General features: G+C 42.8%; 1 protein-coding gene across 4 annotated transcripts in view; it reads left to right on the forward strand.

Moving 5' to 3' along the window:
* The window catches only part of TNFAIP8 (TNF alpha induced protein 8), a 115,053-nt gene extending 94,689 nt beyond the window's left edge, over nt 1-20,364 (forward strand). For all 4 annotated transcript variants that reach the window (XM_035013978.1, XM_035013979.1, XM_035013976.1 and 1 more), the window contains one exon: nt 18,967-20,364. In XM_035013978.1, the coding sequence (XP_034869869.1) occupies nt 18,967-19,532 (566 nt within the window). In that variant the 3' untranslated portion in view covers nt 19,533-20,364. The remainder of the gene's footprint in view (nt 1-18,966) is intronic.
* Nucleotides 20,365-26,062: the final 5,698 nt, after the last annotated feature.

Raw genomic sequence — 26,062 nt, forward strand, 5'->3', positions numbered from 1 at the left:
TGACTTCCCCGATAGTCATCGTATTCAATGTTCATCATACCGCCAAATTTAAGAAAGAACAAAGAGATGCAGGCATTTATCCCCATGCCTTTCACCATCCTGGGCACTTTATCTACTAGGGCATGGTTCAGTTCATTTAGGAAACTAGTTTGCGATTTTTAAAAATCACTTCGAGGCTCTCCTTGCCAGGGATGTGAAGACAGGCATACGCCGGGCACCTAAGCAGATGGAAGTTAGTGCTGGTAGCCTTCACTGGAGAAGGATTTGCAGTGTGGAAGGTCTGTTCTGTAGCCCTGAGCAGTCTTCAGTCTGGGAGCCGTTAGACCTGCACGTACAGAAGTACCTTCAAGGGGAATGCCACACCTGGGTTAGAGAGGCTGAGGAAGGGCTGTCTGTGGTGAGATAGTTGGGCATAGCTCTTGAGTATGGATAGCATTGGCAGGAAGCTTTGGGAGGGAGGGGCTGTGTTGGTTTCCTAAAGTATGGTGCGGATTCCATTGGTGATGGCATGGTGAATGATTTTAGGAGGCTCCAGGCATAGGGTTAAATCATCTTCAGTCATATTTCAGCAAGATCCGTCCATTTCGTTTTCCTCGGAATACTTTGCATCATCCACAGGGAATGTCTGTGGTTGAGGCTCTGTCTGTGACCTTTGTTACCTTACTCATCCTGACTCACCTCCTTTTGTACCGTGCAGGTAGACACAGGGCTCATGGCCTTTCGCAGGCAACAATTTTCGGCTAGAAATGAATAGTATTGGTTTGTTGTTTTTTTTCTCATCTAATTTTTATAATTAAAAAATTTTAATTATTTGTATGATTATGATACATGTAAGGGAGTAGTACCTTACCATTCACATAGTCTAAATAATTCCTGTTTTAAAAAATACTATTTGTTTAATAATATATTAAGTAATCACAGGGAAATAAAATACAATGGTAAGTGGAAAACAAAAGCATGTTGAGAAGGTGGTCCTCAAGGGATGGGGTTGAGGATGTCACTCAGGTGAATATGGGATGGCTTTCCAGGTGAAAAGAGAGATTTCAGCAAATATTGTGGGGTGGGAAATGCAAGGCATATTGAGGAAAAGATGAATGAAGAACTTGCTGGGGATGCCTTCGTGGCTCAGTCGGTTAAGCGGCCAACTCTTGATTTCAGCTCAGGTCATGATCTTAGGGTCCTGGGATCAAGCCCTGCGTCAGGCTCTGTGCTCAGCAAGGAGTCTGCTGGAGATTCTCTCTCTCCCTCTCCCTCTGTCCCTTACCCCTGCTTTGCACGCTCTGGCTTTCTCTCTCAGAAAGAAAGAAAAAAGTTGCTAGAAGCCATAGGACTGTTGGAGAGTCAGAGCTAGGAAACCTTCTTGCTCAGCTGCTGGAGTCACACCCAAGGCTCTCCGAAGAGTGATTCAGAATGACTTAAGTCCCTGATCATTTAAAGCAGGGGTGGCTAGCTCATATGCCTTGGGTAATTTCCTGGCCAGGTGATGAACTGGAGGGCCAGTTTCTCCCCACATCGCGCCACAACCCCCAATGTTGTCAGAAGGTCAGATTTTTCTTGAGAAGCTGGAAATGTGAATTTTTAGGTCAACGCTCCCAACTTTTACATGTTTTTCACGAATTGCAAAAAAAAAAAAAAAATTTAAAACATTAAGAGATAGGCCCATTTTGGGGGTGATGAAAATTTTCTGGAAGGAGATAGTGATGATGGTTTGCACAAAGTTGTGAACATAAGGAAAATTACTCAGTTGTACACTTTTAAAATGGTGACAGTGGTGCATTATGTTCTATGAATTTTATCTCAATTTTAAAAAGAAAGACATGGGATGCCTGGGCGGCTAAGTAGGTTAAGCTCCTGCCTTCGGCTCAGGCCATGATCCCGGGGTCCTGGGATTGAGTCCCACATCGGCCTCCTTGCTCAGCGGGGAGCCTGCTTCTCCCTCTCCCTCTGCCCCTCCCCCTGTGCGCACGCACTCTCTCTCTCTGATAAATAAGTAAATAGATAAATCTTTAAAAATAATAACAAAAAAATAAAAAGAAAAGCACATTATGGATACCCAACCAAAACATGTTACCAGCCCAAAGTATGTAATCTCCTTTTTAAATAGAGGAATTACTCTTTGCTACTTTTGATAATCCCAACAAAAAGCACCTTTCCACAGGGGAGCCGGTGACAGGGAGTTAAGGGAGTTAACCTGATAACCCTGTGTTGACCTTGGGCCTCTGTGTTTCCACCTCTAGTCTCCATGCCTTCTTGCATCTCTAAAAACAGGACAGGTGAGAGGCATGGTGAGAAGAGAAATGGTAGCCTTAATTCTGGAGCTCGAAACTGTATGGATGAAAAGGCAAAGCTACGAGAAGTTTGGGACGGCCAAAGTATTTTTTTTTAATATATTTTAAAAATGTATTTATGTATTTGAGAGAGAGAGAGAGAGAGAGGGCACACAGGGGTGAAGGAGCAACAGAGGGAGAGCGAATCCTCAAGCAGATTCCCTGCTGACTGTGGAGCCCGACGCGGGGCTCGAGCTCAGGACCCAGAGATCAGACTTGAGCTGAAACCAAGAGTCGGTCGTTTAACTGACTGCACCACCCAGGCGTGCCTGGCCAAAGTATTTTAAAGAAGTGATTTATTTTGTTGTTAGTTGGCAACCAGTCGTAAAATTGATAAGTTATGTTGTCTGCCAAAGTTTATTTTACCCAAATATCTACCATTAGGGAAGTAATTCATCTCCAGGACAGCAAGCTTATATATTTAGAGAAACGTTTTTCAGTTCTTGCAAGAAAATGACTATAATGGTCTTTTTAGTTATTTTCTTTAACTGAAAAATGAGTTTAATATACCAAGCATGTGTCATCAACATCAAAGGATTATAATTATTTTAATGTAACTATTTGTCTTTATGGTTTTCAGGGAGCTTTAGTATTTTTAATTCTAAATATAATTTTAAATTAGCCAATTTCAGTAGGGGTAAAATAGAGAACTTAAAGTTTTACAATATATCCTAACTTAATTTTCAACTCTTTCTTTCTTAATAAACTAGCAAAGGCAAGAGAGTTCATGCTTTTCAAAATTTCCGGTTTCTTTTACGTTTATTCTAAAAAATAGGCCTTTTTTTATCTTAAGAAGCAACATCTATCCTAAAAACAGATTTATCTTATTATCTCTGCGGAGTGTGGGTTGTTTAATAAACCTTACCAGTTCCAAATGTTATCAAAAGATGATTGTTTTAGATGCCTATCTTTAGTTATGAATTGACTCGTTTAGAATAAACTTTTTCCAAAGGTTGACATTGCATTATTTGTTTCTTAGTAAGGGTCTTTGAGTTATGATACCTAATTAATAGTAATATAATTCATTTATAGTCTCATATTTTGCTTTTGTCTTATGCTTTTGTATAATATCGCTTTCCCCACTCCTCTCCTATCTTTCTTCCCACCCCCCTCTGAAAGGACCTGGGAATTTTTAAAGCCAGCAGATACATCATAAAGATTTATTGAGCATTTATTACGTCAATGAATAAATAATAAATTATAACCAATCCCAAGGGTTTAACTTTCAGGGAAAATGGAAGCAAATAAATACGATATAAAGCAGTTTGCAGTAAGAGTTAGAGACAGGAGAGAACATTTCTGACTGGGTTAGTCAAGAAAGCCTTTAACAGAAGAGGTGCTATTTGGGATGGACCGTAGGGGAATGGATAAGATATCCCCCGAGATGGCTCCCCCTTGCTTCTTTCACATCTCCGCTTAAATATCACCTTTTCAGAAAGGCCTTCCCTGACTACCCTGGATAAAATAGCTTAGCTTCCCTCCACCCCTCCTACTCCTCCCCAGCACATGTGGGTACACACACACACACACACACTGATAAATGTGGCACATCCCCCACCTGTCTGTGACCCAGTTAGCACATTCTGTAGATAAAAGGGGGAGATCTTGGTGTGCAATTGTTGTGTCCTGAAGTGAGTGACTACAGAACAAGAGTTGTGAAAACAAGTCGTCATTGCTCTTATCCTTCCCACCATTTCCCCAAACCGTCCTAAGATACTCACTGGCTATCCATAATTTCTATTTAAATTCTTTCTAAAATCTGTAGGACGTACACAGGTCCTTCAGTGTCTGACATTCAGGTACACAGCTGGGCAGAATTTCTAATTCCTGAAGAGCCAGCAGGCATTCTCTAGGTTGGCTCTGACATATAGTCGCCTTTATTTCTGTAAAGGAAGGAGTTGTCCATGCAAATGGCTAGAGAGCGTGGGAGATGAATATGCACATGTGGAGATGACCAAGGAGGGCCTGTAATACACTGGGAAGGGTGGTCTCCTTCTCAAGGAGACAGCATGGTTTACCTCAAGACCACTGTTGCCCCGTGGGAATGTGGGCCTATTTTGGTCAGATCGTATGATTGTTCAAAGAAAATCAGAAACACAGAGGAGCAGAGGAGAAAAGGTTAGAAAGAAAGGTAGAAAGTTCTTCCCAGAGAGCTAAGTGCCAAGCTGGAAGTATCTGGCAATAAGCATCACTGCTTCTGGAAACCTCTGGGGCTGTGTCAGGGTCTTATCCAAGAATTTCAGAGCTTCAGTGTATCTTGATACTTGGAATGAGATGGTTCACTTTTAGGTCCAGCAAATCTCATCTCACCGTTGGCTTACCATCAATGGGATCTAGCCTCTAGGACACTGACGTGGCTATAAAATGCTTCACCAGCGTAACTGTTTAATACAATTATTGGGGAAAAGTTTTGACAAGAATGTTGGGAGGTTGGGCCAAGATGCATATTTGAGAGATGCCCAAGCTGAGGCCAGGAGGTTACTTCTCCTAAAATACTCAAACAGATGGGTTTGGGATATTTGCATGGAAGATTCCAGAACATTTGCTGTTGGGATTGAGTTAGCTAAATATGGTTCCTTTTCCAAACAAAAGTGGCTGGTTATTCTGTATGTTTTGGCAAAGGACAGAGGAGACAGAAGAGGAAAATGCATGTCTTTTATGTAGATTCCTCTCCTTTAAAACAAAAAATATTTTATGTCTCCTTGGTAGGGCTGTTTTTGTCCATGAAGTACAAGTAAATTTATTTGTTAAGCATTAGATATGTGAAACTGAATTGATTTCCTGACACATCTTCATAAATTGCTGTAAAAAAATATTGATGAGTTCCATGGAGTTCACTCCTTGTCAGTTGGAGGGCACATTTGAAAAATACAAAGATGAATAGACCTGCTCCTTCAGTTGACAAGAATCATACTCAAGTATGATAAGATAGGAATTTAACTCTACCCCAAGGCAGAAAATCACATTAAAAGGAGAGATTTATTCCCTGCATTGGATTTGCAGAGATCGTTCTGCCACTGGATTTGGAAAAGCTTCCTGGTAGAGGTGGCTGACTTTAAAGGATGAGCTCGACTATTTGAGGCAGGTATGGAGGGAGAGGGGGAGGGTAGATGCATAGCTTTTCCTCGTTCTCGATTGTGTAAGACCTGTGCTGCTTCTCTTTTTCTGATTCAAGGAGTTGCTTTTTCCTGGGAAGCATACAAGCTGTAAGAAGTGGGATTCTACAGCTGGCTTAGCAACATCATGGCATTTGATAGAAAAATCATAAACGATAAGAACTTCTGAATCTTGGCTCTCCCATCTGGTTGCCTTGGGGTTAAGTAATAAGAGGGCTAAACCAGAACAAATAGTTTCATAAACATAAAAAGTGCTACAGGGAAAATATTTTGCAAAGTTTAGAGTCTTACACAAATGTTACCTGCAATTTTATTGTCTGATTGTCCATAGTATTTGACCAGGAGCAACCTGATGAGACCAGAAGGGCTATGTTGACTACTGATGCCCGTTTTAGGGGCTGATTAGGTGATGAAACTACATTCCTGTGTGCTGGATTTTAAAATCTGTTACTGGTTTTCTAAGTGTTGCGTGTGTATAAATACTCATCAGGAGCCAGGGCCTCTCACAGAGTAAGGAGAGCTTGGAGGTGGAAAAGTGGAGAAAATCATGGAGCTTGGGTGCCTGGATGGCTCAGTTGGTTAAGCGTCCAATTCTTGGTTTGGGCTCAGGTCATGATCTCAGGTTCCTGGGATCAAGCCCTGCATTGGGCTCCACACTCAGTGGGAAGTCTGCTTGAGATTCTCTCTCTCTGCCCCTCCTCCCGTTTGTGCTCTCTCTCTCTAAAATGGAAAAGTAAATCTTTACAAAAAAGAAAATCATGGAGCTTATTTAGAGGATTTTCCTCTACATTCTGGTAGAAGATTGGATTTTATCAATAGTGGAAAGGTTTCATGCCCTCAAGAAAATATGTAAATAAACCCAGCTTAATTGAAAAGTCTTTAAGAGAAACATAATCAATCTTAATCCAACATAATAAATGAGGAAGTGTTCATTTAATTTAAAAGAAGAATAGTTCACTAAAGTCAGTTTTGTATAAATGCTTGTAGGACATTTTTTATTTCATTTCAAACCCATATGAGTGATAGAGTTAGGCCCTGTCCAAATTTTGGTTTCAGTAACATCTAAGAGAGACTAACTTTTCTGTTCTCTTGGATACAGTATTAAAATTCTTCGAGGCTTTAATACAATAAGCTCTATTCTTAAAACATTTTCTTTGGATTCTGTGCACAAGCTTGCGTCTACTTTTTGATGAAAAATTTTTGAGAGGGAATTAAATCCATCCAGGGTCTACTTAGAGCATGCCTGTGTGACCGAAATATGTCTGTTTGGACATTTTAAAGTACAGCATTCTGGGGGTACACTTCAGTGTTTATACATTCAAACCACATAGGTTGCCTCTTACAAATGCAGCTTCTTAGGGGCGCCTGGGTGGCTCAGTCGTTAAGCGTCTGCCTTCGGCTCAGGTCATGGTCCCAGGGTCCTGGGATCGAGCCCCGCATCGGGCTCCCTGGTCCGCAGGAAGTCTGCTTCTCCCTCTCCCTCTCCCCCTGCTTGTGTTCCCTCTCTCGCTGTGTCTCTGTCAAATAAATAAATAAAATCTTTAAAAATAAATAAATAAATTAGCTTAAAGAAAGAATTTCATAGAGAATACTCAGTATGACTGCAAACATAAATTTCCCAGTGTAAGAAAGCAATGGGTGTATTTTGAAGATACCTTTGATTGTTTTTTAAAATAGCCATCTAGGGTGCCTGGGTGGCTCAGTTGGTTAAGCGACTGCCTTCGGCTCAGGTCATGATCCCAGGGTCCTGGGATCGAGTCCCGCATCGGGCTCCCTGCTCGGCGGGAAGCCTGCTTCTCCCTCTCCCACTCCCCCTGCTTGGTTTCCCTCTCTCGCTGTGTCTCTCTCTGTCAAATAAATAAATAAAATCTTAAAAAAAAAAAATGCAGCTTCTTAGACTAGTCCTGGGGATTCTGATTCAGTAGGTAGGGCAGTTTGTACTTCTGAGAAGCCTCCAGATTCTTCGGAGGCAGGTGGCCTGGGTCATTGACACTGCTGCCCGAGATACCCACTGTAGATGTCCCCTCCCTGCCACTACCCTCTTGAAGACGGAGCACCTTTGTGCGGTGAGTTTTCTTGGCCTAGACAACATGTCATACTTAGGTCGTGTTTCCAATTTTTCTTAAATCTAGGGGGCCACACGTATCTTTGGGCTTCTGACCTGCAAGTATGCCACTGGGCAGAATTGTTAATCCCTCTCCAGCCAGGGGGGCATTCTGTAGCTCAGCTCTGGAATATGGTCATGTTTACTTCTGGAAGGCAGAATCTTCTTTTCCTTCAAGGTCAATGTTTTGGGTCAGCCTCCTTTTGTGATAACTTTCTCACACCTAGCTTCCCTCCGTGACCCCGACCAACAAAATGAATGTTCCCTCTCTTTGCTACTGTTGCATGTTTACCCGCTCCTGTTACAGACCTCATCATGGTGTGTTCTGGCCTTGCCCCCTCCCCGTGTGCGTGCCTGGGGAGCAGGGATACTGTTATTTATCACTGAAACCACAGTATCTGATACATATGAACGCTCAACAGAAGTTTTGTGGAATGCTTCCATGTCTTTGGGTTAATGTTCTCACTTTATATGGATCATTCTCACTGAATCCTCATTAAAGACCTTGAGTGGCCTCATTTGCATATAGGGAAACTGAGGCATGGAGAGGTTAGGTAATTACCCCAGGGACACTGCACTCCGCGGCAGAGCCAGACTTCCGATCCACCGATCCAGACGGTATGACTCTGGAGTCTGTGCTCACACTGCCTGTCTTGCCCTCTGCTAATTGCGCAAGACCGTTGTGAATCCATTCCAGAGGGATAACGAGTCCATTTGTTAGCCAGGAGTTTTCACTGACCTTATCCTACAAATCTATACAGATAGTGGGACCTTTGTGTAATTCATTTGGAAAACTGGGATAAATAAGATTAAGGTGTTCCTTGACTGTTTTACTAATCCTCCAGACTTTAATGTTATTAATGCTTTTTGTGCATCTCAAAGGGTATCTTCATATACACCGTTTCCCAGATTTCTTTCACCAGAGAGAATTTTGTTCCCCATAAGACCTTTTTTTACTGCTTGAAGAACTAGGTTTTTTGGTGTTCGGTTTGTTTTGTTTTTAACATAATTTGGAAGAAAAGCTGGCTAGTGCTCTTGTGGGGTTTCCCAAGAAATTTCTCGGGTCCTAAACATTTGAGTGTCTTTAGTGCGTAAGTTGTCTTCAGTGACCACTTATACTTCCCTGGGGTAGTCACAGATTGGTTGTCGTGGGGTAATTACTAATAGTGCTCTTTTCAGAGGTATTCCATTTCCATGATGATCTGTGATTGCCCTCATGACATTTGTTCACCTCTATTAAATAAAGATCTGTGTTTCACGCTCACTACCTTCTCATAGCTCACGGAAGGACTCGTGGTGCTCTTGCACATCTAGGAAGAGACAAAGGTAACAGCAGTGTCCCTCTAGCACCTGCCATTTTTGTGTCAGCATCTCTCATGCAGCTGTGGACACTGACACAGTTTGTCTGTCTTCACTCAAAAGTTACATTTCTTAGGGTGCCTGGGGGACTGAGTCGGTTGAGCATCAGACTCTTGATCTCAGCTCAGGTCTTGATCTCAGGGTCACGAGTTCAAGCCCTGCATTGGGCTCCATGCTGGGTGTGGAGCCTACTTAAAAAAAAAAATGCATTTCTTGAGAATTGCAAGCCTGTAAGACTTCTTTATACTGCTCAGTATCTATTCATGTGTATGCTTATCTGTGCAGGAAAAAACCCAACTCTGAAAGGGTCCCAGAAATCTAAGAACACTTGTTGCCTCTTGGAAGCAGAAGTTGGGGTCCAGGCTGTATTGTTGGGGGGCAAAGCTGAGAGACTTTTCACTTTATATATTTACATCTGGCCTTTGAACAATGTAAGCATATTTTTTGTTTTTTAACATTATATTTTAAAATGTTTTAGAACTGCTCAGGGTTTTCCCTGGAAATACAAGCTATTTTAAACCCAGCTGGTTTGATCTCCTTTATATGGACTCTTACTACCCTCCCCCAAGGAGAACTAGTCTCTTGCTTTTGTTTTCTTTTCTCTCCTTTCATGTTACTTAGCCACATATATTAGGTCTTCCCGTCCCTTCAAGAAGAAGCCTCTTTTTATTTTTTTTTATTTATTTTTTTAATTATGTGACTGATGATTTATTGTTGCATTCTTCCTTGGGTTACATGTTGTGTTAATGGGCCATCAATGTAAATAAGGTGCTTTTTGGTAGAATCCAACATCTTCAATACAACAGAGCTTTCACAAAGAGAAGAGTAGAGGAATGGAATCTACCTAGAATCAAAGTCTTCCCTGATGTTGCTAACAGAACCTATCCTCCTTTCATGGCCATGGAGACCACAGAAGTACAAAGATTGTTGTGCTAGGACTGGGGGGCAGGATAAGCAGGGAGGAAAGAAGCCTTTATTTATTTATTTATTTATTTTTTATTTATTCATGAGAGTCAGAGAGAGAGATAGAGAGAGGCAGTGGCAGAGGGAGAAGCAGGCTCCCCGCCTAGCAGGGAGCCCGATGCGGGACTCGATCCCAGGACCCTGGGATCATGACCTGAGCCGAAGGCAGTCGCTTAACCAACTGAGCCACCCAGGCGCCCAAGAAGCCTTTTTTAAAAAGCTCATGTCATGTAATGTAATTCTTGAGAGAATAGCTTGGAGTTGAACATATCTGGGTTCAAGCTCATCTCTCCTACTTACTAACTGTAAGGCCTTGAGAAAGTAACTTAATTTCTCTGGACCTCAATGGCCCTTATCTGTAAAATGACAAACTCCCTCTTGGGATTGTTGTGAAGCCTCAATAAGATAATGCCGATTCTGGGCGGTTCTGGGGATCATGTAACAAATGTTCGTAATACGGTGGCTAGCCAGTGGGTCCTCGTGACTATAAACCTCTCAGTCTGACTTTGGGTAACCACAAAAGTCATTTCTATTCTTGTATCATCTGTACTAATATTTACAAGACAGACATTCTTTGGGGTCTACTTCATATAAATATCACCAGCCTTTCTTCCAGTCCTGGTACTGGGTGAAGCTAGAGGCAGCAGAGCCATCTTGCCAGAGTTTATGCCATGCAGAAAAAAAATCAAGGCATCACATGATTCCTGCAGTAAGTCGACTGCAAAGGAGCAGAGATGAAGTCTCATATGAAGTTAGAGGGGTTGAGACTCAGGAAATTACATTTTCAATTTTAAAATCATCACACAACTAAGCCACGGGAATCAAGGACATGGAATCGATCCTAAAATCATGATGAAGAGATTCCAGAATTCAAGCAACAAAAACAGCCCAAGATCACACAGGGAAGGTCTTCGGAGTGTTTTCTTTAGGACGTAATTTCTCTTGTCTACAAACCTGGAAAATAGGGAACATCGGGAGATACGAAGAGAAAGAACACAGTGAGTTTATAGGTTGGGTTTGAATCCCTGCTCCTACATTTCAGGGGGTACAGGGCTCTGTGGTCATGAGCCTAGCTTACTGCTGGGTGTTTTCAGCTTCCTAACTCATTAACTCTCCTCCAAGCCATACTGACTTGCAATGAGGTCCCACTTAGCAGATGAGAAAACTGAGGTTCCAAGAACTAAATTGCACTCAAGTTTACAAGCCAGGACTCTTGACCTTGAGCTGTCTCCTTCTTGCTGCTCTTACTTGGCTTCCTGTCCTGTCTTTGGGTGTCTGGTTCTCTGGTTCACAAACTCCTGGGGAGAGGCTGTGACTCTTTGGGGGTAATCTTGATGGCTGTTGTGTGTTTTTCCTTTGGCTTTATTTTTGGCCCATTTGCTCTGCATCTGTCCCCGTCGCACAGTTTTGCATGGGTGTGGATGCTGTTTCTCCTCTTTTCTTCGATTCTGTTCTCCATTGGTCAGTTTGCTCTGGACAAAATATCTTTACACTATCAGAGTCCTTGCTAACAGGAGATTCAACATCTTAAAAAAGAGAAATTGCCTGATAAAGCTTTAATATATGTTAGACTTTTTTTATGTCATCATGGAAAAGGAAATGTAACTCCTTATTAACTGAGGTCTCTTGTTTTCACACAACCATCTGGCATTTTGCGTTTCTCAGCTACATATTTCTTCCAGAAGGAGTTGATTAATTCTGACCAAATGTGATTCAGTATTCAAAAGCATCAGAATGCATCCGAAGTTTAGTTGGTTGAGTTCTTCAAAGAAACCTGTGGAGGAGGCTGTTCTGTGCCAGGCATTGGGTGAGACACTGCTAGGTGGTCTATGTCCATTCATTTTGGAACAATTCCTGAAGTGGGCATCATTATTCTCATCTTACAGATGGGGAAACTGAGTCTCAGCTATATCCCTGAGCAGTATGGCAGTTCCTGGAACCATTAGGTACAGAATCTTTGGACTTTTATAAGTACACTCTTTTTTCCCAGGCCCCTGGCGGAATAAGTTGCCACAGGAAATGTATACTGATTCTCACTAGTATGCTAAAGGTTTACACTGCAATTTTTCTACTTTAAATGGTATTGATGAAAAATTCTAATATGCATTGAAGGTTGTTTTGAAGAAGGTAAACTCATGACTCTCCTACAAATACAAAATGGGCATGCCAAAGATTTGACAGAACTCACTAATTAGTGAGGAGCCAGTAAGCTCTTATAATTGGTTCAGAAGAATCCCAAGAGCAGGCAAACAAGAAAGTGAAGACTGAGTTACACGTCCACTAGAAAAAATTGATTTGTATCTCTATGGACAAGAGGCATTTGCAATAATGCTAGTCTTCTATGACTTACAGAGTTGCAGAGGATGCTTTACGGTTTCTGGTTCTCCACTGAAAAGTCACCCATTGATTTTTTTTTTTTCCTTTTTTGGCCCATTTCAAAGTCACCATTTTCCCTAACATGTGTTTTTATTATGTTGCTTTTTCTTTTCTTTCTTTCTTTTGTGAGTTCAATGCAGGGCTTGAACTCACGACCCTGAGATCAAGACCTGAGCTGAGATCAAGAGTCTGATGCCCAACTGACTGAGCCACCCAGGCCACCCCTATTATGTTGCCTTTTTTTTTTTTTTTTAGATTTTATTTATTTATTTGACAGAGAGAGAGAGATAGCAAGAGCAGGAACACAAGCAGGGGGAGTGGGAGAAGAAGCAGGCTTTCCCGCTGAGCAGGGAGCCCAATGCAGGTCTCGATCCCAGGACCCTGGGATCATGACCTGAGCCGAAGCCAGACGCTTAACGACTGAGCCACCCTGGTGCCCTGTGTTGCCTTTAAAAGTGACTGTGTACTCCTTCTGGAGGTGGCAGGAGACCCAGAGTGAATGCTTTAGCTTGTCATTGTGATGATGCATACCCTTGGTCTTCAGCCACTTGGGGGCAGGAAAATGCATAGACACCAAAATCTGCATTTAGTATCAGGTATAATCTGCATTTAGTATCAGGTGTACCCTGATAGAACCCCAGGGTACTGATCCTTTTAAGACGATGTTCCTTTGTGTCAGGGCCTCCGTCTGTGTGACCAAGGCTGATCTGGGGTTCCAGGTGCCTGGCACGTGTCTCTTTCTCTCTGGGTAAGCTTGCCTCCAACTTGCTGTCATGGTCCCTGCTTCTGCTACCTGCCACCATCTCCCCTCCCCTGCACGTTCCCTCTCTTTCTTTCTTTTCATTCGTATTTCTTCCCTCTCCTGTTGAATTTCCCGCTCGGGGAATTTTGAGTGTGGAGATCTGGTGTCGCAGGTCCCTTGTCAGCCAGTCCAACGACTCCTTGCTTGTCCACTGGAGTGCTCACCAGATCCCAAGGGAAGGAGGTCAACTCTTAGCCTGTTGACTTCTTGGGACACTGTTTACACTTTGCTGTGGCCACTTTCTTATCCCCACTACTTTTTACTAAGCCCCATCTAGATTCGGAGTTACTCAGGTGTGAGAGAGCAAAGGTTTTATATATTTGTTTAAAGAACTTTTATTAATAGCCCACAACAGCCAGACATGCTTTCTAAATTGTTTTCTTTTCCATCTTTCCTAAGACTGGGCCCGCTGGATCAGAGTTTAACTAGGCGGGAATTAGAAATGGCGTACATGGGCATCTGCAGCCACTGCTTCCAAGTCCAAGTATAACAAATTTGGTGGGTGAAGAAATTATTTACTTGCTGGCAAGGTTGTAAGGAAAGTTAACTTGAGTGCTTCACTGGATGAGCAATGTCTTAGTTGGAATAATATTATGGGGAAGTGTTGTTAATTTCAGCAAACTATAGATTTTCATTAATTAATTTTAGGAAAAGTTCTTGGGGTTTTTTGGGGTTTTTTTTTAAGATTTTATTTATTTATTTGAGAGAGAGAATGAGATAGAGAGAGCATGAGAGGGGGGAGGGTCAGAGGGAGAAGCAGACTCCCTGCTGAACAGGGAGCCCGATGCGGGACTCGATCCCATGACTCCAGGATCATGACCTGAGCCGAAGGCAGTCGCTTAACCAACTGAGCCACCCAGGCGCCTGTTTTTTGTTTTTGTTTTTTAAGAGCACTTTTTTCCCCCGTATAGACAGGGGTCAGTATGTTTTTACCATCAATGTTTATCTCCAAATTTATAATTGCTGATGCTAAAACTGGGATTCCCTGAATATCTGTTTGCTTTACAGTAAACATTGCGGACATGGACGATTTCATTAAACCAAGAAAGGAGATATAGCGATATAGAGGAAGGGCCCAAAGATAAGTAGATGTAAAATAATATTTACATCTCTTTCTATACGACAATCTTGCTAGTGGCAGTCCTTCGTATGTTTTTGTTATATGGCATCGTTTTTCCTTAGTCAAGGATGTACATGTATATTTTCAAACAAGTGAATTATTTTTTTATTAAAGGCTTTTTAATAAAATTTTATCTATTTATTTGAGATAGAGCGAGAGAGCAAGATAGAGCACAAGAACGGCAGAGGGGCAGAGGGAGAGGGAGAAGCAGATTCCCCATTGAGCAGGGAGCCCGATGCCGGGCTTGATCCCAGGACCCTGAGATCATGACCTGAGTCAAAGGCAGACACTTAACCAACTGAGTCACTCTGGCAGGAGTCCTTTTATTAAAGATTGTTATTTATTTGTTTGACACAGAGAGAGAGAGCACAAGCAGGGGAAGCGGCAGCAGAGGGGAGAGGGAAAAGCAGACTCCCCGCTGAGCAGTGGGCCCGATGCAGGGCTCGATCCCAGGACCCCGGGATCATGACCTGAGCCGAAGGCGGACGGTTAACCAACTGAGCCACCCAGGCACCGCAAGTGAATTCACCTTGATGAAGCACTGAAACCATATTTTTAGTCCCTTGTCCTTTGAGAACACTTCCTGTTCACCTCTGCTGCTTCCTAGGACATACCTTGGGTCCATCCCTCTGTTACATGTTTAAGTGTAGATCCCTCTACTCTTGGAAGAGGTGGGCCTGTGTTTGATCTTCAACTGTAGGCAGAGGCAGAGGCAGCAGATGCAAGGCAAAACCATTGCATCGGCTTTTATATTAAATATTTGTATTATTGCTCTCTGGTGTTTTCTCATTGTGCTCAACGAATCTGTCCTCTTTAAAAAAAAAACAAAAAAAAAACCCGATTGACAAGAGTAAAAGAAACCACACTCTTGAGTGCGAGAGAAGAAAACCACATAGCTAGCTAGGAAAAATAAATATCTGTTTCTCTAGCTTTTAAAACAAACAAACAAAAAAACCCCACATGCATATTTAAAACTCTCGTTTTGCAGGCCATCAGGTTTTCAAAGGGAAGCGTTTAAGTGGAGCAAAGGGAGAGGGGAAATGGGCTTCCTCTTCAGTCAGAAGCACCACATAGCAGGTGCCCGCGTGGGCCCAGAGGGTGACCCCAGGGCACAGATGGATCATCTCCCTCACAGAGAACTTAGAGTCTAGGGAGGAGGGACAGACCATCAAAATTTAGGCAAATGAGGAGGATTTCAGGAATGAGGAAGTGTGTAAGTGTGTTGGTTAGCAAAGACTTGAAGTCAGCATCTTTTTCTAATTTACATTTTGAAAATCTCTGGCTGCTCAGTGAGAAGAGATTGGAAAGGGGTTTGAACTAGGCTGGTATCCATGCAGATGGAGGCAAGTGGAGGAGGGGAGAATGGAAGGCTCTTGGTCATGGGCGGGGCAAGAGAGGACGTGTAGCTGGTGAGGGCCAGCACCTCTTCCCTCTCCCCCCCCCCCCTCCCGCCGCTGGAGCAAATGGTTGGAAGAGATGCTCTTCATGAAGGTAGAGTGGAGAAGGAATGCTTTGGGAGCACGAGGGAATCAAGGGTTCTCTTTTAGACATGGTGCATTTGCAATGCCTGCAAAATAGCCGAGAAAAAGGAAAACCTTGAATGCATTTGCAAAATGAGTCCGGGAAAGAGGTCAGAGTGAGTTCTAAGTGTGGAAGTTGCTGGCACCTGGGGGGTCTCTGAAGCCTGCGGGAGCGGGTGAGCTCACACGGGGCTGAGGGTAGAGCAAAGGAGAAAAACATGATCCAGGACTAGCCCTGAGATACACCAGGCCTTTAAAGGATCTGGTAGAGGATGTGGAACTGACAAATGAGCCTGAGCAGGAATGGCTAAAGGCAATTAATTTGCAGGGGGGGGGGGAAATCATATTTCATGATCACAGACCACACAGCCCTGGCTAGGAACTCTCAGCCACAACCCCCCGTTGGCTCCAGGAAGCCTTCACTCGTGCTAGAAAAGAAATCCACTGCACGCATGTCTTCCCTGCCCAGGGGGAGAGAGAGCTTCAGCCTCCCTTTCCAAGATGACTGAGCTGGATATAACCCAAAGAAGAAAACGAAAGGAGGAAGTGGCTTCTGTGTTTCTAGAACAGGGTTTGCAGTTCCTCTGGGGCAACTGGGAGAGCCTCAGAAATCACCTTCTCTGTCCTGGTTGAGACTTGTTACTGGTAAACGGGGCGCGACCTTGTTGGCCATGGCCTTGCTTTTCACACTTTGTCTTGTGGGAGGTTCAAGGGCTACTACATGAAGAAAATTTTTTCCCTTGTCTTTATGTTTGAAAGCAAATGGAACATTGAGGTTTAATGAGCAAAGGAGCTTCAAAGAGGTGCAAAGTTTCAAGTCCAGGCTTGGAGAGAGGAGCTCGGATTTTTACTCCTCTCCTTCTGGTTCTGGTGATTTCATAGTGTACAGTGTTTCCATCGAATAGACATTGTAGTAAATCCCAGATGGGTGTTGGGAGACTGTGTCACCTCCTAATAGATTCAACACAGAATAACCTTTGAGCTTTATGTAAGTTTGTGAAATCATACTATTTACCGGGGATCTGAAATTTGGGGGGTATCCCTTCCTGTATAAATCAGGTTTATTTATTGAGATCCATATCGTAAGTTCTGCAACGGAAGATGGTCCCTGGTCTTAATGTGGTAACAGTAACTACATGTGTGCCATTTATTTTGATACAAACTATTTAATGTGGATTAACCCATACACTCTTCTGCCAACCTTTAGGAATAGAAATGGATGTGACTGATGAAAATATGAAACATCTTGGAAACCTTCACAAGTTGGCGGTTTCTCATGCTTTTTCGCTTTCCTTTTCTTTCCCAAAATACACTTCAGCTCTTCTGCAGTTTCAGTTCATGTTTCAGACGTTTAAATACCGACAGTTGTGAGGGCACAGCTTCTGGTTCAGTGAAGGCGTTCCTTCAGGGCGTGTGGCCCTGGTATTAATGAACAGCATCCTGGTCAGTAGGAACCACTCGGCACTGCCTGGAATATATCCTGTGAGCTACTCTGGCCCAAGGGTCAGATCGAACATGACAGTCCCATGGAGGAAGTGTCTCTTCTTAGACACCCTCCCAGCCTGGATTTGGGGGTAGCTGCCTTTTCGCTTTCTGCCGCTAGCCTGTCCAAACTAGAAATAATTGTATATCGCTAATGCCCGGACTCCTTCCTACCTGTCTGTATTTTTACTCTTTTTATCTTTCGTTACTAAATGACTGCTTTCCGACACCCAGGCCTGGGCTTATGCACTGGAATACAAGAGACAACAGCTGGTCCTGAACCCAGAGTGGGGATAGAGACCCCAAAAACTCCAGCTCGGAGGACCCAGAAGGGAGGGACAAAGCACGTTTTGATGGAGTAGCATTCACAGAGTTGGGGGGGGTGGAAATATAGGGGAAAAACTAAACTTGGTTTGGGGAGTGAACATGTATTGAGCATTTTCACTGACCGGCTGTAAGCTAAGAGCATCACACAGCGTTTTGTACTGAATACGTACAACGATTATTACGTGTATCTTACACCTCTGTCAGATTAAGTGTTGGTAATTTCAAAAGCAAACTCTAAGCCTCAGCTTTTTCAACACGTGTTATTCATGGAGCACATTTCATTAGCTCATAAAAGTGTGGTTATTGCCATAGAATGTAGAAACGTTTCAAGGGAACCAACAATGGCCATTCATCAGAAATAGCAAGTGACAAGGCACCCTCCACGGAATGAATGTTCTTTTCTAAGACTCAACTTCTGGGAGTTGAAATTTGGGGTGTTTAGGATGACCAAACTGGAAGGGGTGGGCCCATGTCTCAGGAAATTTGACTTTCTGCAGCTGAAGTTTAAAGCAGGGCTTTCCTTGGGATGCCTGGGAGGCTCAGTGGGTTAAGCGTCTGCCTTCAGCTCAGGTCATGATCCCGGAGTCCTGAGATTGAGTCCCGCATTGGGCTCCCTGCTCCGCGGAGAGTCTACTTCTCCCTCTGCCTGGAGCTTCCCCTGCTTGTGCTCTCTCTGGCAAATAAGTAAATAAAATCTTAAAAAAAAATAAGTGAAGCAAGGCTCTCCTTTTGATTTGCTTCCATGAATTTGCTACTTGACTCAGTGTGGCTTTGCTATTTATCCTTCTTACATTTAAAGGGGTTTCTTTAAATTGTTCTTGGTGACTGGTGCCCAGAGGACAGTTGTGGAGTTGATTTTATATTTTTGGTGTATTTCTTATAAAACTCAACTGGGGGGAAATTGCATCAAAACTCACTGCCTCGTGAGATGTGCCATTCTTAAAATCAGAAAAAGTTATCTTTGGAAAGGTCACCTTCAACTGCTAAACAAAGTGCTGAGTGTATAGCAGAGGGTATAAAATACTTGAGTTGCCAGAGACCTTAAAGATGATGCATAACAACCCTTTCTTTTCAGAAAGAGAGAACCTGGGGCGCTTGGGTGGCTTAGTTGGTTAAGCATCTGCCTTGGGCTCAGGTCATGATCCCGGGGTCCTGGGATGGAGCCCTGCATCAGGCTCCCTGCTCAGTGGGGAGCCTGCTTCTCCCTCTACCTGTCGCTCCCCCTGCTTGTACTCTCTCTGTCAAATAAATAAATGAAATACTAAAAAAAAAGGAAGAAGAAAGAAAGAAAGAAAGAAAGAAAGAAACAATGAGAACCTGATGCCCAGAAATGTAGTAAAATTTTTAGTCCTTTTCTGAACAGAAATTAGTATCAGTAGATGGAAGGCAACCCTATAGTGGGAAAGTGAGAGGAAAATCCTCCTTAATTATCTGTTGTTGTGTTTTTTTTTTTAATTTGCTTCTTTGTAGTGGCCACAGATGTCTTCAATTCCAAAAACCTGGCCGTGCAGGCTCAAAAGAAGATCTTGGGGAAAATGGTGTCCAAATCCATCGCCACCACCCTCATCGATGACACGAGCAGCGAGGTGTTGGATGAGCTCTACCGGGTGACCAAGGAATACACCCAGAACAAGAAGGAGGCAGAGAAGATCATCAAGAACCTCATCAAGACCGTCATCAAACTGGCCATTCTTTACAGGAATAACCAGTTCAACCAAGACGAGCTGGCCCTGATGGAGAAATTCAAGAAGAAAGTCCACCAGCTGGCCATGACCGTGGTCAGCTTCCATCAGGTGGAGTACACCTTTGACCGGAACGTGCTCTCCCGCCTGCTGAACGAGTGCAGAGAGATGCTCCACCAGATCATCCAGCGCCACCTCACAGCCAAGTCGCATGGACGGGTTAATAACGTCTTTGACCATTTTTCCGATTGTGATTTTTTAGCTGCCTTATATAACCCCTTTGGGAATTTTAAGCCCCACTTACAAAAACTCTGCGATGGTGTCAACAAAATGCTGGATGAGGAGAACATCTGACCATGTGCATTAAGACTGCAACCGCCCGTGATTTCTTTGAAAACGGAGCACTGCTGATTTATGAAGGAAAAACTTTTTTTTTTTTTTAAAGATGACCCATGTTTCAGAAAGACTGCCCGTCTCAGGCGTCAGACATTGTCAGTAACGTTTTGTGCAGCTTGTTTCATTTGAAGAAAAGCAGATTGCCAAAAATTCTGGTGAAAAGCTCCCTCCCTCACAGTTAGCAGATCGTGGGAAAGGTGTCTGGTCGTGTGATGCAAATATAGAGTTAGGCAAAGAAAAATATGGATGGCCCCAAACCTCAAGACATGTTTTTTTAGGTCAGTTGTGTTGGTAGCATGTTGGGTATTTCTCACGTGTACAGAATTATGTACTTTGATTCACTATTACTCCTTACTGTGTATATGTACCTCTGTTAAAAAGCTGAGAACTCTCTCTTGCTCTCATTGCTCCCTTCGAGATGATTTCATTTTCAAGTCTACCTTTTGTTGTGTTCCTTTGTTAAAGTTTTTGTCATTGACATTTAAGAATTAAGTCTTCATCGAGAATTAAGACGTTCAAGAATTGAGGCGGTCAGACTGAACCCTCAGAAAAACAGGAAACTGCTTCTTTGAAATCAGTATTGTAGGAACCGACTATATTTGATACGGTGAATAATGCCTGATAAACGAACATGCTTCGGGACTGGAGTGTCCTGTTTTTTTAGTACCAATGGTGATACTTCGAAAATGTGGTAATTCTTGAAGATGTGCTAGTGGACTCTCCATTTTTAGTATCTGTTTCAGATGTAAAAGAGACAAAGAAAAATCTAGATGGTTCTTGTAAAGGTCAGCAATACTAAGAAAAGTACCACAATCTTTATTTTAGAGATGAGCCCATCAAAATAATTTAGGGGGATAAAGGGCCAAAATGGAAGAAAGCATATTGCTGTGGACCATGAGAATGAAAATAAGTGCATTTCAACATTGAATAAGGTTTGATAGGTAAATAAAGAATGTTACTTTTTTATTTAACTGATAAGGTTTTTACTATTTTGTTATTTGCTATTTTGATGAGTAAACCAAAGAATATTTGCATTCTAAGCACTTTGTGTGTTGTTTCTATGTAATTTTATGCATGTGGATGATAAAGTAAACATCTTATTTTATAAAAAAAAAAAAAAAAGAAACAAAAACCTGCTGGCCAACTATCAGGAATTAACAGACTTAACAGCCCCAAATATTTGCATTGTCTCTGTGTCCATCATTTATAGTGTACTTGTTTGCTTTGAATTTGCCTGCCTCCCAGAAGATAAACATTAAAATAGGAGTTCACCAGGGAAGGTCCTACAACTTAAAAATTCCAGAGGTTGTGATCCGCTTTAACCCACCACACCCTAAAGGAGGTGGTCAGTTTCCCTGGGTCCCTCGTGTGCTTGTCCCAGACAAGCAGCAGAGACCAGAGTGTCTCCTTGTTTTATATAAAATCCTCAACCCCCAGATTCGAACTGAAATTACCATTCTCACTTTCCAGAGTGGGCAGGTGACTCTTTTTTTTTTAAAGATTTTATTTATTTGACAGAGAGACACACAGCAAGAGAGGGAACACAAGCAGGGGGAGTGGGAGAGGGAGAAGCAGGCTTCCCATGGAGCAGGGAGCCCGATGCGGGGCTCGATCCCAGGACCCCGGGATCATGACCTGAGCCGAAGGCAGACGCTTAACGACTGAGCCACCCGGCGCCCGGGCAGGTGACTCTTACATGTTGTAGCAAGAGCATAGCTTCATAGCCTGCTAAGTTGCTTATTAAGTTTAGTTCAGCGGAGATATGCAAAATGGATTCCCCAGCCATTAGGCGGGTGCTTCTTGCTCCTCTCTAGCTATGGACAGGACCAACTAGAGAGAGAGGGAACCTGAGGATAAATTTTGACCAGGCTGGGCACATTTGGGTCATAGAGTTGTGCCTGCAGGCTAGCAATCAAATATTTATAAGGGAGAGAGAGAGAGCAACCCCTAATCTCACACAGAAGGAAGGCAGTGAGGACTATCCAGAAGGGGGGAGTCCTGTTTTTAAATTGATTTTTAAAACTTCATGCCAATGGCTTTTCTGCAAACATTATGAGTTACTACAACAGGTGAGTGATAATACTGGTGTTAACAGCTGACACGGAGTGGTTATTAGGTGCCAGACACATTAACTCATTTATTCCCTACCCTGACCTTTAGTTTTACACATGAGGGAACTAAGGCAAGAGAAGTTAAGGAATGTGCCCAAGGTCACAGAGCTATTAAGTGTCAAAATCAGGATATCAATAAAACCCTATTTTTCTTTAAATATGGTATGGATGGGGCATCTGGGTGGCTCAGTCTGTTAATCGTCTGCCTTCAGCTCAGGTCATGGTCCCGCGGGGTCCTGGGATCAAGCCCGCGTCGGGCTCCCTGCTCAGCGGGGAGCCTGCTTCTCCTTCTCACTCTGCCCCCCCCCCGCCAATGCTCTCTCTCTCTCACTCTCAAATAAATAAAATCTTTAAATAAATAACTGTGGTATGGATAAAGGCCATTCTAGAAACATCATTGCTTCAGACCACAATGGGTGATGTGCTTCTGAAATGGTTTTTCACATAGTGACATTTGAGATGGTATTTAAATCATACAGGTCTGACCTATTCTCTAAAGATCTGGGTATGATTTTATACAGAGACATTTTACGAACTTTTGAACACGGCTTCTAATTTGGGGACATCTCGTGACTCGAATGTCAGACCCCTCCAGAACTTCAAAGTGCTCACAACCAACGATGACTTTGAACCCTGATCCATGGGGTTCAGTGTGTTCCTCCCCCCAGGCAGTCCTTCCACAGATGAGAAAGGCACTTTATGTGCCCACAACCAAGAGAGACACACCTCTCCATTGTGTTCCCCAGAAAAGGTATGGCTTCACTTTGAAACTTTACCATTATTTGCCAGGTTTAGAGACTAGAAATATCTGAGCAAGTCACTTTTAAAATAGCCTTGTGTTTTTCTGGTTCTTAGACCTTCCATATACAACTCAAAATGAGTTTAAAAGAGGAACCAGTGTTAGGAACTTTATTGGTACAGAAATAAGGCTTTTTTTTTTTTTTTTTTTGGTCTTACAGGACAATGTCTCATTCACAATTACCTGGAAAATTCTGTTTTCCCACCGTGTAAATACTTAAAAATATGAAAGGCTTAAGCTTTCTGATTCCTGTAAAGGATTAAAATGGTATTTTGTAGTCTGTACATACCAATTGGATATTTACTGAGCATTTAATTTATCCTTGAGATCCCTGATGAGAGCACCTAATTACAATTTAGCATACCGATCTTGACAGATAATAAAAGAAAGATGAATATATCTATCCATTTGATGAAATATTTGTAGTGAAGAGTTAAGTGCTATGTAATTCTAGGAAATTAAAATATTCTTTTTTGAAAAAGAGATTTTACTTATTTGACAGCGAGAGAGCGCACAAGCAGGGGGAGCAGCAGAGGGAGAGGGAGAAGCAGACTCCCAGCCAAGCAGGGACCCTGATGCAGGGCTCGATCCCAGGACCCTGGGATCATGACCTGAGCCGAAGGCAAACACTTAACCGTCTGAGCCACCCAGGCACCCCAGAATTAAAATATTCTAATAAACTTAATTAGTATGTTAAGAATATTTTGACAGTTTTAGTCAATCTTGCATTTCCAAACTTGCATTATCTAAACTAGTTGAATTTGGCCGTGTTTGAAAAATCACTGTTTCACTTGATATATTGAAGTCCTGGACTAAAGCTTCTCTGTAATTTGTTCAACTCCAAGCAGGTTTTAGCAGTCCATGCTGTTTATGGGAGATAAACTTTTATCCAAGCTCTGAAATGTTTTCCTTATGATGATTCAGATAAAGTCTTTATAGAAACCCCCTAATGAAAACACTGAGGTACTAACCAGAAAAATGAGTCAACTTTTTGCTTCCAAAATGAAACAACAGGAAAATCCTCAGGAGCTTATAACTGCATATCACTATCATGGCAAACGATTATAAATCTGTTTTCTCTTTTACTGAAGTGTCCTTGTGGTTGCTTATGTATGCCCAGAGCCAGAAAAACTCTTTTATCACAGGGAGTTTCCCAAAATGGAAACATTTTTCCTGTAAGCGGCCAAAGATGTGTTTTCGTGTCTGTCTCGCCAAAGATGTGTTTTCCATCCAAGCAGTGAACATCAACCCCCAAGTTAGAGGGGACAAGACACCAAAAACGTCCCGTCTGCTGAGCCCTGACAAGGATTCAGACAAGTCAGCCAGCGTTCACAGTTAAGAGAAAAACATCTGTGCTTTGGAAAATGTTAAGTACAGAGACTGGTTCTGTATGTCCACCGAATTTCCATGAGATCTTTGTCGGAGGAGGCAGCCAATGGATAAGGCCCCCCCTCCTCGTCCTTCATGGGTGCCGGAAGAAATTCTCTGCCAGCTTCCCTAATAGCTACGAAACTGTCTTGGCCTCATGGAGATGAGGTGCTGATCAGGCACTTGGGGTTTGTTCTGCTCTGTTTTGTTTTGTTTTGTTTTGTTTTAATTCCAATATAGTTAACATACAGTGTTATATGAGTTTCAGGTATGCAATATAGTGACTCAGCGGTTCTATACATTACTCAGTGCTCATCAGGACAAGTGCACGCCTTAATCCCATCACCTACCTCACTCATCCCCCCCACCACCCTCCCTTCTGGTCACCATCAGTGTGTTCTCTGTAGTTAGAGTCTGTTTTTTGGTGCTTGGGGTAGGTTCTTAACATAAGGAAAGCACATGTGATTTTTAAAAGTATGTGGTTTGATTCACTAGAACAACCCAAGACAATGTGCTTCTCTATACTTTGGTTTTTCCATTTAAAAGCTTACAGATGGATTAATTAAGTCATTTAAACCTGCCTGATGTGAGGTTTAATTCAAGGCATGGAAGTGAAAACTCTTGAGTATGCCTACTTGGATTGTCACCAGTATCCGGGATGATTGATTGATGTTTCATGAGAAATCCAGGTTCCATTTTCCCGGAAATGGGCTGTTAGGAGCCCAGCAAGACCCACCACTCAACCAACCTAAGTGACTGCTCAGATCTCTTACTCCTCTTTTCTAAGACCACTTATGTTCACTAAAGGATAAATACTTGCAGAGCAAATGATACATTTTTATAAGACATTTAGTGTCCTGGAAGAGGACTTGATAATTAAATTGCCACTCTATTGCTGTTCCCTAACCATAGGGACTTTGTGTTGTCTTGACTAAGGAGTCTCATTTTTGGCTTGCTGAAAATATTCACTGAACTTGCAGTGAAATCCGTGAGTGGGAATGTTCCACAGTATTTTCAAACACCATGGGTCAGGAGTTTGGCATCTCTTCCTCCTGGGAACTCACTGGTGGGTGGTCAGGTAGAACCCCGCGGGCTACCACAGAGGCCATAGGCAGCTGAAACCGGTGTTTCAACTTGTCTGCCGGTGGGGAGGGGGTCCTCTCCCGCCTTAGCTACACTTTGAATAAGAGCAACTACCTCACATTCTCATTTTAACGATAAATTTAAGACATGGGGGGCGCCCGGGTGGCTCAGTTGGTTAAGCGTCTGGTCCTGGGATCGAGCCCCGCATCGGGCTCCCTGCTCAGCGGGGAGCCTGCTTCTCCCTCTCCCTCTGCCTGCTTCTCTGCGTACTTGTTCTCTCTCTCTATCTCTCTGTCAAATAAATAAATAAAATCTTTAAAAAAAAAATTTAAGACATGGTGGGCTTTGAAACCTGAAGGCTGTCCCTTGGTGAGGTATTATTTATCGAGGGCTTGTCACGACTTTCCAAACAAGCAATGAAAATAAGCCTGGAGCGGGGCACCTGGGTGGCTCAGTCGTTAAGCATCTGCCTTCGGCTCAGGTCATGATCCCAGGGTCCTGGGATCGAGCCCCGCATCAGGCTCCCTCCTCCACGGGAAGCCTGTTCTTCCCCTCCCACTCCCTCTGCTTGTGTTCCCTCTCTCGCTGTCTCTCTGTCAAATAAATAAAGAAAATCTTAAAAAAAAAAAAAAAAGAAAAGAAAAGAAGCCTGGAGCCTTCAATAAATTAAAAGACTTCCACAGCCCAAGAGAATATTTTAATTTCTGGGTTTCCTTAATAAATCGCTTTTTGCGTTCAATTTAGGAAAATTCTTTTGGGTTGAGTTGTTGGACATAATGGTTTCCTGCAATTACTTAGGTCTGGTTTCTTAGCCAATTAAATTCTGAATCTCTTCAATTATTTGATCATGCCTGCTGGCTTTAGTTTTCTATTGCTGCATAACGAGCCACCCCACAATTTAGTGGTTAAAGACAACAAACATTTTTTTTTTTCTCCCATGATTCTGTGGGTTGACTAGGCTTAACAGAGCAGTTGGGGTCTTATTGTGGTTGTAGTCAGACTGTGGCTCGGACTGGAGTTTTCTGGAGATTTGACTGGGCCAGCCCCTCTTCTTCTCCTGGTCTCTACTTATTACTTTCTCAGGGCATCCAAAAGTGCAGGGGCAGAAGTTTCTGGGCCTTTTTTTT

This window comes from Mirounga leonina, unplaced genomic scaffold (genome assembly GCF_011800145.1).
Source record: "Mirounga leonina isolate KUSES-001 unplaced genomic scaffold, KU_Mleo_1.0 Mir_168, whole genome shotgun sequence".
NCBI classification, from domain to species: Eukaryota; Metazoa; Chordata; class Mammalia; order Carnivora; family Phocidae; genus Mirounga; species Mirounga leonina.